The 18,561-nt window shown below is 34.6% G+C and overlaps 2 protein-coding genes across 2 annotated transcripts; both read left to right on the top strand.

The window, feature by feature from the left end:
• Positions 1-32: 32 nt before the first annotated feature.
• Positions 33-10,819, top strand: LOC140039426 (uncharacterized). The gene is made up of 17 exons (XM_072085027.1): positions 33-656; positions 1,149-1,308; positions 1,709-1,786; positions 1,919-2,037; positions 2,281-2,448; positions 2,791-3,419; positions 3,636-3,817; positions 4,085-4,158; positions 5,109-5,495; positions 6,170-6,329; positions 6,508-6,585; positions 6,685-6,803; positions 7,104-7,271; positions 7,391-8,019; positions 8,215-8,396; positions 8,587-10,546; positions 10,714-10,819. The coding sequence occupies exons 1-16, from the start codon at positions 273-275 to the stop codon at positions 8,673-8,675; spliced, it is 3,606 nt and encodes a 1,201-aa protein (XP_071941128.1). The 5' UTR covers positions 33-272; the 3' UTR covers positions 8,676-10,546; positions 10,714-10,819.
• LOC140040896 (acetylcholinesterase-like) lies at positions 10,564-17,246 on the top strand. The gene is made up of 8 exons (XM_072087157.1): positions 10,564-11,030; positions 13,123-13,282; positions 13,486-13,563; positions 14,066-14,184; positions 14,421-14,588; positions 14,787-15,415; positions 15,550-15,731; positions 16,636-17,246. The coding sequence occupies exons 1-8, from the start codon at positions 10,596-10,598 to the stop codon at positions 16,704-16,706; spliced, it is 1,842 nt and encodes a 613-aa protein (XP_071943258.1). The 5' UTR covers positions 10,564-10,595; the 3' UTR covers positions 16,707-17,246.
• Positions 17,247-18,561: the final 1,315 nt, after the last annotated feature.

Below are 18,561 nucleotides of genomic sequence, written 5' to 3' on the forward strand. Positions count from 1 at the left end.
TACTTTGTATGCTTTTGACGCGTTTGTACATACTCAAATTCTATCATATACAAAACGCACCTAACGAGTAAATGTTTAGTAGGTCAACCTTTCACTGCACTCTTTTAACTAATTTCGTTCAGCATTTCATCCGGATCCAGGTGACACTGTGACTATGATTATATCCGCTGTCGGGATGTGCAAGTCATAAGTACTTCTTCATATCTAAATATACAGTGTCTTATCTGATATTTTTACTTAGATATGTATACAATAACTCCACTCAGTTCGAAATGGCGGGTAAAGGCACTGCATTACTACTATGTCTACTTATCATCTGCACGTTGCGGTGTGTTGCAGACACAGAAAACTCCCAGCCGGTAGTTGACGCTAAATTTGGTAAAGTGTTTGGTAAATCAGTTACTCTCGACGTCAATGACGATTTTTTCACGAAAGCGAAAACTGTAGATGTATACCAAAGTATCCCTTACGCCGAAGCACCGGTTGGTGCACTTCGCTTCAAGCCTCCAGTAGCAAAAACGTGGGATAAGGATGCCTTGTTTAATGCTACTGGTCCTCAGACTGCATGTGTTCAAGAACTATTTCCAGCTTTACCAATTTTGGAAGAACAGAGCGAAGACTGTCTTCATCTTGACATATATACACCACACCCCAAGGTAAGAGAACGCATGTTTTATACGTAAATTAGGCCTATAGTGGCGACCCACATACCTCGTCATTTTTATTTGCAATAATACTGTTTGTTTGGGCCAGAATGAAAACAATAGATGTCGTATTTACTTTAATCGGCTCACAACAACTCACCTCTAAATATCAGCACGAGTTTTAATATTTTGAGACCTTAAAATGTCTATTCTACTGCCAATATGAGACGTGTCATTTGCTATTTTTCCAGGTGCCATTGTTATTTAAACTTTTTGAATCATAGTGTTATCCTGTAAGCCTACATTATAACAAATGCAGTATAGCTACAGTTACAGTTTGTATTGACAATGAACAGTTTGACCTGACCTTTGCCGCTTTGCCTGACCGTCTTCTTACTTGTACAAGAAAATTACAGTTATTTTTCTCCATTTTACTTTGTGACAATGTAAATAGATATTATGTTTACTTATATAATATATATTTTATTTATTCATTGTATTTAGCCAGAAAAAGCCCCTGTGATGGTCTTCATACATGGTGGTGGGTTTGCATTTGGCATCGGGACATCCAGCAACATGTCACAAGTACCGATGGTAGCTCTCGGGAACGTCGTCGCCATCAACATCAACTATCGTCTAAACGTGTTTGGCTTTATATCCACAGGTTTTGTAATATAATAAAACATTATATAAAATATGTTTTACTTAGCAATTTATAATAAGCTGATGAAAATATTATAAGAAGATAAGCGTAATGCTTTATAGTGTATTTATATCTTCTACCTCAAAGTTCACAACATATACATACACCTCTCCCCCCCCCAATCATCCCCCCCCCCAATCATCCCTTCTCCCCCCCCCAATCATCCCTTCTCCCCCACCCCCTCTCTTTCTCTAACTTGTGATAACATCCACCACTTTTATTCAGTATTCATATCATATTTCTCTTCTTTTTCTTGTTTTAAATTGTTTATAGTAAAAAAAATAACGTACTCGTAAATTTGCTGTTATAAATTCTTTCGAAAGGCATACATAAATAATATTATTGTTTATTCATTTGATAGGTGATGATGCAGTGTCGGGGAACATGGGATTGAAGGATCAAACACTAGCGCTCCAGTGGATTCATAACAATATAGCTGGTGAGAAGAAATTAAATCTTAGATTATGACTTTAATATGATCTAATAGCGACCAAGCTTTCTATTAATAGTGTTTTGCGCTTCTTACTCACAAATAACAGTAAAATATTTTATTTCGTGATTTTATTTTCAGAATTCGGAGGTGACCCAGGTGTGGTTACAATCTATGGTGAAAGTGCTGGTTCAATTTCAGGAGCAAACCATGTCGTATCGCCTATGAGTAAAGGATTATTTCACCGTGCTATTATGCAGGTTTTAAATGTTTTTGTTTTAGCTATAGCTAGGGTCTCACTGGAACTCAACAAACGGCAAACGCAGCAATCTTCTCAACAATCCACAAGCGACAGTTGGGATTTAGGTCCAAAAACAACTTGCACTGCGCGCGCGTACGTCCTAGTTCGAATCATTTCACTCTTCCCGGTTGAAATTCAGTTTTTATTAAATATTTCATTTTAAAATACAATTTTTAAATCATGAATATATCGGTTACACTAGAGTGGAACGGTTATGGAAAGTTTAAAATCAGAATCGAAGACAGTACAAAGATCAAGAGCTTTTGCGTTTGGCAGAACGTTAGGATGTGACCAGTTGGATACTAATGAACTCGTACAATGTCTTCAGGCTATTGATAGTCAAACACTTGTAGCAAATTGTTCAATCAATGTGAGTATTCCGTAAAGTTAACCCTACATTATATTTATTAGGTTATATGCATTATTATTATTTATTATTAAAACGCGGTAAAAAAAAACAGACTAAAGTTCAATAGAGTAACATTACAAAAAATCTTTTACTGTACCTTTAACTTAATAATTAACGGAATTTATAATATTGTTATTATTCTTTGTACTTTGTTATATCATTAATGTAAAGAGAGTTATATCTCCCTATTTACATAGTAGCACATAATAATACTCATTTTTAATTAAATGCTTTACTTCAGTAATAAAGACTTTGTAAGTGTAATAAATGAAATACAAAATTATTATAATTTGCTTTTAATAGACGGCGGTTGAAAATGGAGAGAATCCTTATACGCTTATGTTTGTTCCTAATACTGATGGAGAATTTCTGCCAGATGATCCGAATAAGCTTTATGATGACCCGAACGCAATAAATGACGTTGACATCATGTTGGGAACTCTTTCTGATGAAGGATCTGGTTTCGTAAAACAGCAAATGTTAGGAGAGGTCGTAGCCAATCGTACATTTTATGACAATTTTTTAGTTGGATTGGAGTGGATGGGATCGACAGAGTTAGAAAAAGATCTTTTAAAGTATGTGTATCTTTCCGATGAACTATTAGCTAATCCAGATTCAGACCATTACTACATTCTAAGTCAAATGTTAGGTGACATAATGTTTGTCTGTCCAACGGAAAAGACCGCGCGACAATTGGTTACCACGGGAAATGAGAATGTATATCTATACCAAATGACACATGTACCTTCACGATCCTTCTGGTCGATGTCTGGATTGGAAGATCTAGGTGCTGCACATTGTGAAGATTTACCGTTTGTATTCGGTATGCATTACAACGAAGAAAACACTTGGTATTTCGGAAAATTACCTCCTGATGAAGTCCGCCTTACTAATGCAATGATGACTTACTGGTCAAATTTTGCCAAAACAGGGTACGTATTGCCTGGTCATTCATTGTTATAATGTTAAATGGACAACTGTAAATGGGTATTTGATTTAAGGTGAAGTATTATAACGTATACTTCAATGTTATCACTGACGAATGAGGTTTCAAATTCTTTTAAAATTATTTTAGCTGCTCTTTAAAGTTAGTTAAATTAGTTATATATGTCTACTGTGTAATAACTCTTCTTATTTTTTAACATCAGTGATCCTAATAACTCTGGTGGTGACAGTAACTTAGTTTTGGCTTATCCAAAGTGGCCAAAATTTACACTTGCTGAGCATAGTTACAAGAATATTTCAACAACTATGCAAAACAGTAATGTACTGAATTTCAAGCGGTGTACATTTATTAATGATATTCTACCAAAGGCGAGGGAAGTGCAAGGTTAGAATTGACATTATTTTAGATATTTTTAATCGCATTGTATCTATCGTATGAAAATTCTATATAAACGTAGGCTAACACAAGAATCATTCACCAATAGGTTACAGTAGTATTAATTTTAATATTTTTATTAATTGTTAATAATATGTAGGCCTATATTTTTATCTTCTATTTTAGATAAGCTGAAGAAATGTGAGAAGGAAGAACACGAGAAGACGATACAATCGAACTCTTATGATGAAAGAAAGCCATAAAAATCGTTTATAGAGTGTATGTTCTTACTTACAAATTCGATAATAACTAAAATTATAATTATTAAAATACCTCTTGGTCTTTATAAGGTAAACTTGACTTGATAATCCTTTAGTTTATCTTTCGCGTTCGTTTTGTTTGTTTGAAGAGATCTGAAGAAAATGCCTACAGAAAAGTTCTTTAAACAGGTCTTTTTTAGTTGAGAAAAAAAAGAAAAGGAGACATTGTAAAACGGTCCACTTCCCCGGATGAAGCAGTGGTATTATATCGCATGAGCCGAGATATTAGTTAAGATAAGTAAATGCACATTTACAAGTAACTATGAGAACGAGTCTTAATAGCAAGAAATACTAACCATTATTTAACAAATCTTACCATCAGTCAGAACTATCAAAATAAATCCTAGATACCGACCAAATTTCTCTTCATATCTAAAAGTTTCTACGACTTTTCTCCACTATTTCTTTTCAACATCAGTTGATTTTATTTTTTTTCGCCGTTTCGTCTGGATTCGGTTAATACAAAAAAAACTATTTAGGCCAGAATTTAAAAATATTTCTTTCAGAAATTGGAGATTGAAAAATCTATAATTATATCGAATTGTTAATCCCGATGTTATTTCAAATTATTCATCCTTGGGCCTATTTCGAAGTTAAAATTCGAAAATATTCGAATTATTAATTTGAAATGTGACTAATAATGTAATTTTTTAAACATAAACCGGCAAACATTAATATTGTTTTTCTCATGTAATCATTCAATAACATAATACTTGATGGAAACAGCTTTTATTATGCATACAAAATTGTACTTACAACGACTCGAGGTGACCTGACATGCCAGTTCAGATCAACTTTAAATAAAGCGTTTTCCAGATGACCCGTAGAGTTGTTAAGGTCAAAACACTTTCTTAGGTATATGGCAATCCCAATATAATATGATAATAATCAGTTTGCAAAGTCATATTTGATATGCATGGGCGCTGCTATGTACACAGTGTCTCTATTGACGTGGTTGTGTACAAACTTCATTCAGCTAGTTCGAAATGGCGGGTAGAGGCACTGCACTACTATATCTACTTCTCGTCTGCACGTCGGGGTGTGTAGCAGACAAGGAAAACTCCCAGCCGGTAGTTGACGCTAAATTTGGTAAAGTGTTTGGTAAATCAGTTACCCTCGATGTCAACGACGATTATTTCCCGGAAGCGAAAACTGTAGATGTATACCAAAGTATCCCTTACGCCGAAGCACCGGTTGGTTCACTTCGCTTCAAGCCTCCGGTAGCAAAAACGTGGGATAAGGATGCCTTGTTTAATGCTACTGGTCCACAGATGGCCTGTGTTCAAGAGCTCACGCCATTTCTACCAATTCTGGAAGAACAAAGCGAAGACTGCCTTCATCTTGATGTATATACGCCAAACCCCAAGGTAAGTGATTATATACTTTAAGGTAGACCTATTATGTTTTGTTTAAATTTAAATTTTGATTTTAAATAATTTGTGGCTTTGTCAATATGTTGACGTAACGCCTAATTGCCATTTTCATTTTAAATTAATATACTGCTGGATGTTAATTGAATACTTATTTAAGAAGGATTATTTTCAATTATGGAGGTTGTTGTAGGCCTACTTACTGGCATTTCCGTATAAGAGATATAGAGAAACACTCCAAACTGTTTACTGTTGTATTTATTTCCTGATCAAAGTTTGCAGGTAGATGCCATTGTTAGTTAAATCTTTTTTATTTAATATACGCATGGGTTATCATGTATCTACATTAAGTCATCATATATCTACATTGAGTCACGTAACCAATATAACAAAAAAAATTGTGTTTGACCCGAAACGATTTCTGAAAGGCTGCTTTTGTCAAACACGAAATACTTCCTTTAAAAAAATAGCTACGTCACAGTTCCTCATGAAAATTACACACGAAGTTATTCTTATTTCAAAATGATAATACGGGCATCTTAGTAGGCCTACGAGGGGCAGACCCAACCCAAGTACATTGAAAAGGGGTTCGTTAATAATAAACTTAGTGGTTTTATATAGGTTGACTTATTTATTTATTCTTTACTTTTCTTCCTTCTTTACATATTTAGCCGGAAAAGGCTCCTGTGATGGTTTTCATTCATGGTGGTGGATTTATATTGGGCGTCGGAACAACCAGCAACATGTCACAAGTACCGATGGTAGCTCTCGGGAACGTCGTCGCCGTCAACATCAACTACCGCCTAAACGTCTTTGGCTTTTTCTTCACAGGTTTTGTACAATCGATTTTTAAAAATGAATCAATTTTTATTTAGAAATATTTCACAATATACTTACATTCAATATGCTAAGTTTACGCTTTAAAAAAATAACGTACACGTAAATTTGCTATTAATTTTTTTTGGAAGGCATAAATAAATAATATTGGTGTTTATTCCTATTTTAATAGGTGATGATGTTGTGCCAGGGAACATGGGGCTAAAAGATCAAACACTAGCCCTCCAATGGGTTCGTGATAATATTGCCGGTGAGGAGATGACTATAATATTCTTATCATTTAAGCTACGAAACAACAGTAGCAAAATAAGAATGGTTATTTCCAACTTATTATTTTGTTTAATTTTAGAATTTGGAGGTGACCCAGATATGGTTACGATTTATGGTGAAAGTGCTGGTTCAATTTCAGTAGCAAACCATGTCGTATCGCCTATGAGTAAAGGATTATTTCATCGTGCTGTTATGCAGGTTTGAAATGAAATAATGTGATCTTTTTTTTATCGGAAATTCACTGTTGTATTTGCATCCAACTTTTATAATTAGAACTTGCTTACTGTATCAAAACTTTGTTCTCACTAGGACAAAGTGCAACGACTTACGTACATGTAATTTGACCAATCACAGGCGACAGTTCGAAGTATCCGTAGTTTGTGATTGGTCTAATTACTGTGCGTGCGTACTCGCGTTACGTCCAAGCTAGTAATATCATTATTGTTAGTTTTTAATTATGAATGCAATTCAGAATAATAAATGTGTCGATTATACTAGAGTGGAACGGTTATGGCAAGTTTAAAATCAGAATTGAAGACAGTACAGAGATCAAGAGCTTTTGCGTTTGGCAGAACGTTAGGATGTGATCAGTCGGATACTAATGAACTCGTACAATGTCTTCAGGCCGTTGATAGTCAAGCACTTGTAGCAAATTGTTCACTAAATGTAAGTTTATATGATATTTCATTTACTAACTCCAATAATTTAAAATCATCATCACAGTTCTTTTCTGTTTGACATGAATAATAAATGCAATACAAATTCTTATAATTTTCTTTTAATAGACGGCAATTGAAAATGGAGAGGATCCTTATACGCTTATGTTTGTTCCTAACGCTGATGGAGAATTTCTGCCAGATGATCCGAATAAGCTTTATGATGACCCGAACGCAATAAATGACGTTGACATCATGTTGGGAACTCTTTCCGATGAAGGATCTGTTTTCGTAAATCCTTTAGTTGTAGGAAACGTAGCCAATCGCACATTTTACGACAACTATTTTGTTGAAATGGCGTGGATGGGATTGAAGTATGACTTGGAAAAAGATCTTTTGAAGTATGTGTACCTTTCCGATGAACTACTAGCTAATCCAGATTCAGATCATTACTATAGTCTTTATCAAATGGTAGGTGACTTCATATTTGTCTGCCCGACAGAAAAGACCGTGAGACAATTGGCTACCGCGGGAAAGAAGAATGTATATCTATACAAAATGACCCATGTGCCTTCGAGATCCTTCTGGTCGATGTTAGGAATGGAAGATATTGGAGCTGCACATGGTGAAGATATACCGTTTGTATTCGGTATGCATTACAATAAAGAAAACGGTTGGTTTTACGGAAAATTACCTGCTGATGAAGTCCGCCTTACGAATGCAATGATGACGTATTGGTCGAATTTTGCCAAAACAGGGTACGTTAATATTACCTTTACTCGCTATAAAACGAGAAAATAAGGAAAATCCGTAATTATTTCGTTTTCTGCCATTATTTTTCCTACATGTTTACAAGCATTATATTATTATATTGCCGTTTTCTTATTGTTCTTTTTATCTTTCGTGTTTTCTTATTGTTCTAAACCGTACTGTAATTTTTTATTTTCAAACAGTGATCCTAATAACTCTGGTGGTGACAGTAACTTAGTTTTGGCTTATCCAAAGTGGCCAAAATTTACACTTGCTGAGCATAGTTACAAGGATATTTCAACAAACATGCAAAATAGTAATGTGTTGAATTTCAAGCGGTGTACATTTATTAATGATATTCTACCAAAGACGAGAGAAGTGCAAGGTAAATGTTTTTATTGATAATTTAGGCTATGTAATTAGTTTGTGTAAAGCTTGCACTTAATTATTTCTGACTGTTTTACTGTTTTCTCTATCTCTATCTCTATTGAGGTTCAGCTACTGAATACCCACATTGTCATCTTTTTAGTCATCTCCCTCGTGATTAATATAGGCCTATATATCTTTGTTTCTAGATAAACTGGAGATGTTTGAGAAAGAAGAAAAGCACGAGAAGTCTAAATATTCGTGCGCATCAGGCTCTTGTGATGAAGAAAAGCCATGAATGAAAGTATTGTGCAAGTGTAATTGATGAATAATTTGTGTGTGTCAACATAATTATAATGAGAATTTGAAATTTACATCAAGTGTAAAACATATGACGTACATTTCACGTTCGCTTTGCTGATTAATAAGTTTGTTCAATGATGAAATAACAAGCTTACCATATCAGAAAAAAATTATCACTCTTCCCTGAACAGGAAACAAGTTCACTTTGGTCTGTGTGTAAGCCAGTGGCCTTAAAACATAAACATTTCATAGTGTGCCAAACAAAATGTTCGTTTCTTGACAGCATATACAATAACATTTGCTATTAACTTAATCGTATTTGGGTTTCTAGACTTAAATAATAAAACAAAGTAGAACATATTTTAAATATAATTTATTTCTTGATTATGTAATGGACAGTTAAAAACAAAAGAATATTAACACTTGATTAATTATAAATTAAATATTAACGAGTTATTGTAGTTAAGACAAATAAACACAGATTCAAGTAACTATAAAACGAGTCTTAAAATAATGTTTAACACGTTAGTTTGATAGTTAGCACTATCAACAACTTAAATCAATGAATTTTAATCATTTAATAAATCCTATACCGACTCCAACACTTTTTCCAATAACTAGGCCTATAGGTTTTAGTATTTGTTCACATGATCAATATTGATTGTATTTTCGTTTCGTCCCGGACGCGATTTTTTTTTCGTACATAAGTTGGGGACCCCCCTCATGAAACGTCACAAAATAAACATGAATAATTCATCAGTTAAATTTTCTTGTTCCGTGTGCACCCAAGCGTATAGCAACAAGAAGTGATTACACAAGTGCGGTACGATTCTAGGCCTATCCTCCGCTGTTGTTGCGGCGTGCGATTTCATAGAAGAATAGCGGCGTTTTGTGTGGATTGTCGAAATAATCAGCCTTTAGTTTATGGTGTTTTTAATATAATTTTTTACTAAAGAATTACGTGTTAAAACTATAGTTTCTATTAATACTATTAGGCCTAATTATTAGTCTCTAAACCCATGTCTATTCTAGTAGTAGCTGTGTGGGTGTGCATGACGTGTGTGTGTTAGGTATGACCAAAGATAGTTACACTATCTTTGGTATGACACAATCCGAGTAATAAGTCAGCAAAATTAAACAATAAACATTACACAAAAATACATTTTTTATTCTCGTGGGTCAAATCTTCCCATCTCATGTGTTCATATACGCGCATTTTTAAAGTTCCTTTGAGTACATGCATATTGTTTGATAATAAAATAGCAGAATTAAAAAAATACAGTACACAAATTATACACATTCTTTATTCTTGTGGGTCTAAGCTTTCTTTGGGCTATGTCCAATGAATTACTACTTAGTTTAATGTCTTGCCGTACTTGCCTAGCTGTCGATTAGCCTCGACTCGACACATTTTGTGTGAAGAAGAGTGCGCGAAGGCAATCACGTGAATTGACTTCGAATCCTAGGCCTACTGTAGAAAGTATCGTATCGCAGTTGTGTAATCACTTCTTGTTGCTATACGCTTGGGTGCACACGGAACAACAAATTTAACTGATGAATTATTCATGTTTATTTTGTGACGTTTCATGAAGGGGTCCCCAACTTATGTACGAAAAAAAAAATCGCGTCCCGGACCAGAAGAAAAATAGTAAAAATAGTGATCGAATTGTCAACTCGAAACGTTGACTTAGTAATGCTTAGTTTCTTTATTAAACCGGCAAGCTTTGTTATAATTTTTCTCATGTAATCATTCAATAACAATGGAAACAGCCTTTGTTGCGTGTGAATTTGACCTGAACAGACTGACGTGTTCCGGGTGAACCTGTTCCTGGTGAACAATCAACAGTTCAGCTTTGAGACGCTCACGTAAGTATGATTAGATATATTAATTCAATTTGCAAAAGTCATATTTGATATGTACACAGTGTCTTTTATCGGCGTGACTGTATACATAATAATTCAGTTCAAAATGGCGGGTAGAAGCACAGCACTACTATGTCTACTTATCGTCTGTATATCTGGGTGTGTAACAGGCACAGAAAATTCTCAGCCGGTAGTTGACGCTAAATTTGGTAAAGTGTATGGTAAATCAGTTACCCTCGATGTCAACGACGATTATTTCCCGGAAGCGAAAACTGTAGATGTATACCAAAGTATACCTTACGCCGAATCACCGGTTGGTTCACTTCGCTTCAAGCCTCCGGTAGCAAAAACATGGGATAATGATGCCTTGTTTAATGCTACTGGTCCACGGGTGGCCTGTGTTCAAGAGCTCACGCCATTTTTTCCAGTTTTGGAAGAACAAAACGAAGACTGCCTTCATCTAGATGTATATACGCCAAACCCCAAGGTAAGAGATTATATACTTTAAAGGCTGGTTTCCTGTCGACGTAAGAACATCACTTTTGTTGCGACTACGTCGATTTGTCGTAAGAAATGCGGATTTTACAGGAAACCGATTACGATCGAAAATTTATAAAATCGACGTAACGTAAGAAAAATGGTAACGACAAACGATTTTACAGGAAACCGATGACCTAACAATTGTTGCGTTACGACGTTTTCTTCCGATTTTACAGGAAACCGGGATTTTTTATCTTACGCTTGAATGAACGCCCTTGCGTCACGTTTCTTACGTCTCTTACGAAAGTTGACTTGAAGTCAACTTTCGCAAGAGACGTAAGCGCAATCGTAACAAGCAACCAATGAGCGACAAGAGTTATGACGTAATGTGTATGACCTTACAGTGAAATATAGCCGGACAATAACATTTGTATGTATTTATCGTACTACTACAATTTTAGCCCACTTTACGATGTTGTACAATGTACATACTTTACAAATGCACAGTAGTTTCAATATAATATTGTTCTAATCAGGGAGTTTACAACTCATATCAAAATATAATACTCTTATTTATGGACGTGCAATAAACAATCCGCATTGAAACCGACATTCTTATGTTCTATTTGTCGGTAGAAACGTCGCGATAATGAACATTTGCAACAAGATAAGATATAGAAAGCCCTTGTAAGCAATATAATATTATTATGTAACTTTAAAAAAAAATGTTTGCTTGATTTTGTATAATTTATATTGTTTTGTCAAATTTATTCTTATTATAGGTAAATAATGGGTATCTTACTGCGTTAGTACTATCTCATGCTCGATTAGAGTACGGTATGCCTGGGCCCATAGGTAGGTCTAATAATAATAGGAATCCCGAAATGATTTGCCATTTTTTAATTTTGAAAACTATTTAAGGCTAGGCCTACTAAGGCCAGAATAATTAATTCATATTTTGGTTCATACAATAGTGCATAGGCCTAGCCTACTAGCCTGGCTCCTAGGCTAGTTTGATTATATTTTGGTCAAATCCATTCCTATTAGTACAGTATTAATTAAGTATTATTACTAATACTAGGGCCTAGCCTATCTACTAAAAATAATATGTTGGTGTGCTGCACTGACACTGAGTAGCTACAGGTACAATAACAACATTCAACATTTCGCGCGAAAAATGATCAAACCCGCTCTAAAAAGAAACACCAATCATAGATGTTGTTTCAAATACGTCATAAATCTGACCGACGAAAGAAAAAAATTTCAACTTTCGTAACAACACTAAAATCGACGTAAGCATACGACGTGTGTTTCACAGCCAAAATTTCAACTTTCGGGAGCAGCATAACTACAGATGTTTCTCTGCGGCCTGACACGATCTTGACTAACGTCAACGACGTCAATTTTTTCTCAACTTTCGTAAGAGACGTAAGAAACGTATGAAACGCAAGAGTCGTTGCAAAATTCGACTTCTTACGTCGACAGGAAACCAGCCTTAAGGTAGACCTATTATGTTTTGTTTAAATTTAAATTTTGATTTTAAATAATGTGTGTGTTTGTCAACTGTTGACGTAACACCTGGGTGGGTGACCTATATTTGTATTTATAATGTCAGGTTATAATGTCTGGGTATGTCAATCTACTGTACACAAATTATCATTTTATTTCTAATTAATATACTGGTGGATTTTGATTGACTATGAATTTCAACATGATTATTTTCAATCATGCAGGTTGTCGTACGTACGTTACCGGTAGGCCTGCATTCCACATTTCAGAACCTATAAAATAGGCCTACACATTATTTGGGTCACATTTCCAAATCTGAGAGATACAAAAATACTCTATTTCTACTGTTGCATTTCTTCTGTATGTCTGCGAATCAAAGTTTTCAGACATAGGCCTACCATTAAATCTGTTTTAATAACTATAGGGTTATCATGTCGTCTACATTGATTCACACAACAATTAATATAACTAAAAAGTTCATATAGACCCGAAACGATTTGTGAACGCTGCTTTTTCAAATACGTTAACTGAAATATTAAACTTGGTAAATGAATATTGGTATAGACTAATTTATTACTTTACATATTTAGCCGGAAAAGGCTCCTGTGATGGTGTTCATACATGGTGGCGGGCTCGCAATAGGCATCGGGACATCTAGCAACATGTCACAAGTACCAATGGTAGCTCTCGGGAACGTCGTCGCCATCAACATCAATTACCGCCTAAACGTCTTTGGCTTTTTCTTCACAGGTTTTGTACAATAGATTTTTAAAAGTGTTTTTTTCATCCACAATATTATTCAGTAATAATTTACAATGTACTTACTACATTCATTATTTCTCTCGTTTTTTAATTTAAAACAATTTTTAGACTTAAAAAACAAAACGATGGACTCGTAAATTTGCTATTAATTTTTGTTGTTATATTATTGGTGTTTGTTCTCATTTTGATAGGTGACGATGTTGTGCCAGGGAACATGGGGTTAAAGGATCAAACACTAGCCCTCCAATGGGTTCGTGATAATATTGCCGGTGAGGAGATGACTATAATCTTCTTATCATTTAAGCTACAAAGCAACTACAAAACAGTAGCAAAACAAGAATGGTTATTTCCAACTTATATAACATTTTTTTTAATTAACCTATGAAACAACTACATAAAATTTAAATGTAGAAAAAAAACAGCAGCAAAAGAAGAATCGATGGTTGTTTACAATATAATAATTCAAATAATAAAATTATCACATTTTAAAATTTACTTTATTCTTCACACATGTAAACATTGTCTATGCATCTTTTGGTTTACCGAATCTGGCACTTTCTTTTAGCTGGATGGTTTGTACGTTTATTTTGTGCCGGCCTCAATTAAAATTCAGTTACTCAAACCCACAATGTTTTTGTTTTATCATAACTTACTCCCTACGCAAATGCATTTTAAGCAAATCGTTGGCATTTAATATTTAGTGGAAAAAAATATGGTATTTTTCGCTAAACTAATACAAGCATTCCAATTTATTTCTTGATTTTATTTTAGAATTCGGAGGTGACCCAGATATGGTTACGATATATGGTGAAAGTGCTGGTTCATTTTCAGTAGCAACCCATATTGTATCGCCTATGAGTAAAGGCTTATTTCATCGTGGTATTATGCAGGTTTGGAATGGAATATGTTTTAGTTTTGTTTTAGTCATAGCTTACGGTCTTACTGGAACTTAACGAAATGACGGAAAACGCAGCAATCTTTGAAAAATCAAAAGCGACAGTTGGGATTCGCTTGTGATTGGTCCAATCTTGCACTGCGCGTACGTCTTAGTGCGAATTAAGCTTTTATTATCAATTTTTAATTAAAATATAATTTTAATCATGAATGTATCGGTTATATATACTAGAGTGGAACGGTTATGGAAAGTTTAAAATCAGAATCAAAGGCAGTACAGAGATCAAGAGCGTTTGCGTTTGGCAGATCGTTAGGATGTGACCAGTCGAATACTGATAAACTCGTGCAATGTCTTCAGGCCGTTGATAGTCAAACACTTGTAGCAAATTGTTCAATCAATGTGAGTTATTATGACAGTTAAGTTAATGAATTTAATAACGTAGATAGGTTATGTTGTAAAGGTGGTAATTTTCTAACTATATAACTATAACTATACGTAATTAGAAACACTGGAATCTTTACCGTATTTTAACAAACTCAAACAATTTTAAGATGATTAGTAAATGAAATACAAATTATTATAATTTGCTTTTAATAGACGGCAGTTGAAAATGGAGAGAATCCTTCTACGCTTATGTTTGTTCCTAACGCTGATGGAGAATTTCTGCCAGATGATCCGAATAAGCTTTATGATGACCGGAATGCAATAAATGACGTTGACATCATGTTGGGAACTCTTTCTGATGAGGGATCCATTTTCGTAAAACATTCAATTGTAGGAGGCGTAGCCAATCGCACATTTTACGACAATTATTTTGTTGAAATGGCGTGGATGGGATTGAAGTACGACTTGGAGAAAAATCTTTTGAAGTATGTGTACGTTTCCGATGAACTACTAGCTAATCCAGATTCAGACTATTACTATAGTATTTATCAAATGGTAGGTGACTTGATATTTGTCTGCCCGACAGAAAAGACTGCGAGACAATTGGTTACCGCGGGAAAAGAGAATGTATATCTATACAAAATGACCCATGTGCCTTCGCGATCCTTCTGGTCGTTGTTGGGAATGGAAGATGTGGGAGCTGCACATGGTGATGACTTACCCTTTGTATTTGGTATGCATTACAATGAAGAAAACAGTTGGTTTTACGGAAAATTACCTGCTGAAGAAGTCCGCCTTACTAATGCAATGATGACGTATTGGTCGAATTTTGCCAAAACAGGGTATACGTTAATTTTACTTTGTTATAATAACTTTAAATTAAGGAACATCTCTAATGATGTCGCTATTTGCCATTATTTCCCCAACATGTTTACAAAACAATATATTATATTATTATATTTCCATTTTTAAATAGAGATCCTAATAACTCTGGTGGTGACAGTAACTTAGTTTTGGCTTATCCAAAGTGGCCAAAATTTACACTTGCTGAGCATAGTTACAAGGATATTTCAACGACCATGCAAAACAGTAATGCGTTGAATTTCAAGCGGTGTGCATTTATTAATGATATTCTACCAAAGGCGAGGAAATTGGAAGGTAAATGTATCTATATATAAATTTACGTAAGGGCAAAAATCGGTAAATCGCGCGTTATTTCTAGAATGTTTACTCGATGGTATATAAAGTTGGTTCGTACTTTCGGGGCAAAAATCGGTAAATCGTGCGTTATTTCTAGAATGTTTACTCGATGGTATATAAAGTTGGTTCGTACTTTCGGTACTCATTTTAACCACCTGATGTAACCCTGTTTACTAATTAAATTGAGTTCGATAATTAGTTATTGACGATTAAAACGAATTTAGGTTCAACGATTTTCCCCAAATAGGGGTGTTTTCCGATCGTGGTATACACTGTCTAATGGATGTCAATTTGAAAAATACCCGCACACAATAATACGAGGACACTTCGCATTTTCCTATCTCCTCCTACGATAATTGTTTTTAATAGCTGAAAACCGGTTGAACAGTTCGAGTACAGCATCATAATGTTGAAGACAGGCCGATTTTCTTTAAAAAATGCTATTTTGATACATGTAATATACGTTTTTACAAATGTATTGATTTGTGATGAATGGAACATTCCAAATTATTTGGTTTAACCATATATAGGTATAGATTTAGATTTATGGGCCCCCTTGGTGAATAAACATAAATAGTATTGCAATGCTGTACAATACTGTTACGTACATTTGAAATCTCCATTTTTTTCTCGCTGGAAAATACTGTGTATTCGAGAACCATCTGTGGGCACGACCTAGATGGTACGCGAGCGAAGCGAGCGTGCCATCTAGTATTACTAATTGTACTTAGTTTTTTTTTTTTTTTTTTTAGCTCGGCACTTTTCTTAATGTATTGATTTCCAGGTTGTGCTACCCACATTTTTATATTTTTTTTCAGTAGTCTGCTTTTTGATTAATATAGGCCTATATATTGTTTTCTAGAAAAACTTGAGATGTTTGAGAAATCAAAATATTCGTGCGAATCAGTCTCCTGTGATGAAGAAAACCCATGAATGAAAAGTATTGTGCAAGTTTTGATTCAACCTGTTACTGGCGGTTTCATCGCTGTTGGTTGTAAAATGAATGAAATAAAAAACTAAAAAGTGAATAATTTGTGTGTGAAACATAATTATGATGAGAACTTGAAATTTAGGCCTACATCGTGTGTGTGAAACACATGACGTACATTTCACGTTCGCTTTGTTTGTTTGTTGATTAATTAATGTATTCTCAATATAAATTGTTTTGGCAAAAAAAGAGAGATCGACGTTTCAGTACCATCATATAACCATTTTCAAGATCAAGTGAATACAAAGCAATAATAATTATGTGCACTAAGCACCAAAGTTGGTGAAAGGAAATGCTACTGAGGGCTAATTAAGTAATTACCTCCTCTTAATGAGTTAGATAAACAATTTAGCTTTAATGGAATCCGATTGTTTATTGAGTGTAGGTTTTAATGTATTCAATGAATGAAAGACAAACATCAATTTTTACAGTGTAATTTTTGACTAATTTGTGTGTGAAACCAGGGAAGAGTTAAATTTAACTCTTTCCTGGTGAAACATAATGATGTGAACTTGAAATTTACATCTTATGAAACATAAGACCGGTACATTTCAAGTTCGCTTCGTTCGTAATAACAATAAGTATACCACTTTTTTCACTCTTCCCATAGATCATAAACTGATAAGATACAAGCGAATATTAAAACTGTTGTTTAATTAATTAAATATTAAACAAAAACGTTGTTGTATGGAAATTCCATGAAGGATCACCAACGAAATACCGCAATATCGCGGAATTTTAATTATCCGAACAATTGACTCCGGTACCGGACCTTGCTATCTTGGTCACACAACACCCACATCCTCCATCTCACATCCGATCCTCGTCTCCTCTGCCATCTGTCGTCTCTCACCGGTTGTCTCCAAACTAGTGTCTCCCATACAGCAGTCCCGCATTATCCGCTTTCCACCCTCCATCTCCCATACTCCATCCCACCCAATGTTTTCGTGATATACATTAATTTGTATCGGGGTGATTGAATTAAAAATTGAATTATAGTTATTGATTACATTAGAAGGGATACTTTTGAATTTACCGTTTGCAATTAACAAAGATTCATAATTGCCAATATAATCGATGATATTAATGACGAAATAATTGCCCACAGAGAATACATTACCTGAGGTAAAAATACTAGGACGCAACGTGCCGTAAGAACACAACTTAGCTTGCGTGTTGGGGGAACCGATGACGTAAGCACGGTGCCAATAGAGACTATTCAAAACTGCATGATTTCAACTTCTCCAAAAGAGGGGTAATGCGAAACTGATAGAAGAGTATTGCGTCGGTTACGTTCTATATCTAGTGGAAATCATGATTTACGGCATAAACCTGTTAAATTTATCGATCATAAGTACACAATGAGAGTGTAAAATCATACACATATTAAAAGTTATTTCGTTTGAACTAAATTGTTAATCCTGTTGTCCTGGGAGTTATTAGCTTTACTATAAGTAAGATTATTTGCATTGAAAATAATAATTGGTTTGTATTTCAGAAAGTGTGGATTTATACTTAAGTCCTTGACCTTATACTGAAGAATGTTAAAATAAAACACGGGAATAATAATCAAAAAGATAACAAAAGGAACAATACATCCAACTACCGGGAGATCATTGTGATATTTTATAACAATTGTACTGAGAGACTTCCTTCAAACATAACACTGTTTGTTGTTTTCATTATCCCTCTATAAAAACGTGTTCTAGGTCAGTTGTTGGGCATAATACTGCGAGTGTGGATCCCCAGTGTGTAGCGACGGATACAAGTTTCAGGCAGACTGTCGTAGGCTACATTAAG

The sequence above is a fragment of the Antedon mediterranea genome, chromosome 2, assembly GCF_964355755.1.
Source record: "Antedon mediterranea chromosome 2, ecAntMedi1.1, whole genome shotgun sequence".
NCBI classification, from domain to species: Eukaryota; Metazoa; Echinodermata; class Crinoidea; order Comatulida; family Antedonidae; genus Antedon; species Antedon mediterranea.

Excerpts from the sequence above, each read along its gene's own strand:
- LOC140039426 (XM_072085027.1), top strand. The coding sequence starts at position 273 with ATGGCGGGTAAAGGCACTGCATTACTACTATGTCTACTTATCATCTGC. Across the intron at positions 4,159-5,108 it reads TACCTCTTGGTCTTTATAAG|TTCGAAATGGCGGGTAGAGG; the intron begins GTAAACTTGACT and ends TCATTCAGCTAG. Across the intron at positions 6,804-7,103 it reads TTCATCGTGCTGTTATGCAG|AGTGGAACGGTTATGGCAAG; the intron begins GTTTGAAATGAA and ends CGATTATACTAG.
- LOC140040896 (XM_072087157.1), top strand. The coding sequence starts at position 10,596 with ATGTACACAGTGTCTTTTATCGGCGTGACTGTATACATAATAATTCAG. Across the intron at positions 13,564-14,065 it reads GGTTCGTGATAATATTGCCG|AATTCGGAGGTGACCCAGAT; the intron begins GTGAGGAGATGA and ends ATTTTATTTTAG. Across the intron at positions 15,732-16,635 it reads AAAGGCGAGGAAATTGGAAG|AAAAACTTGAGATGTTTGAG; the intron begins GTAAATGTATCT and ends ATTGTTTTCTAG.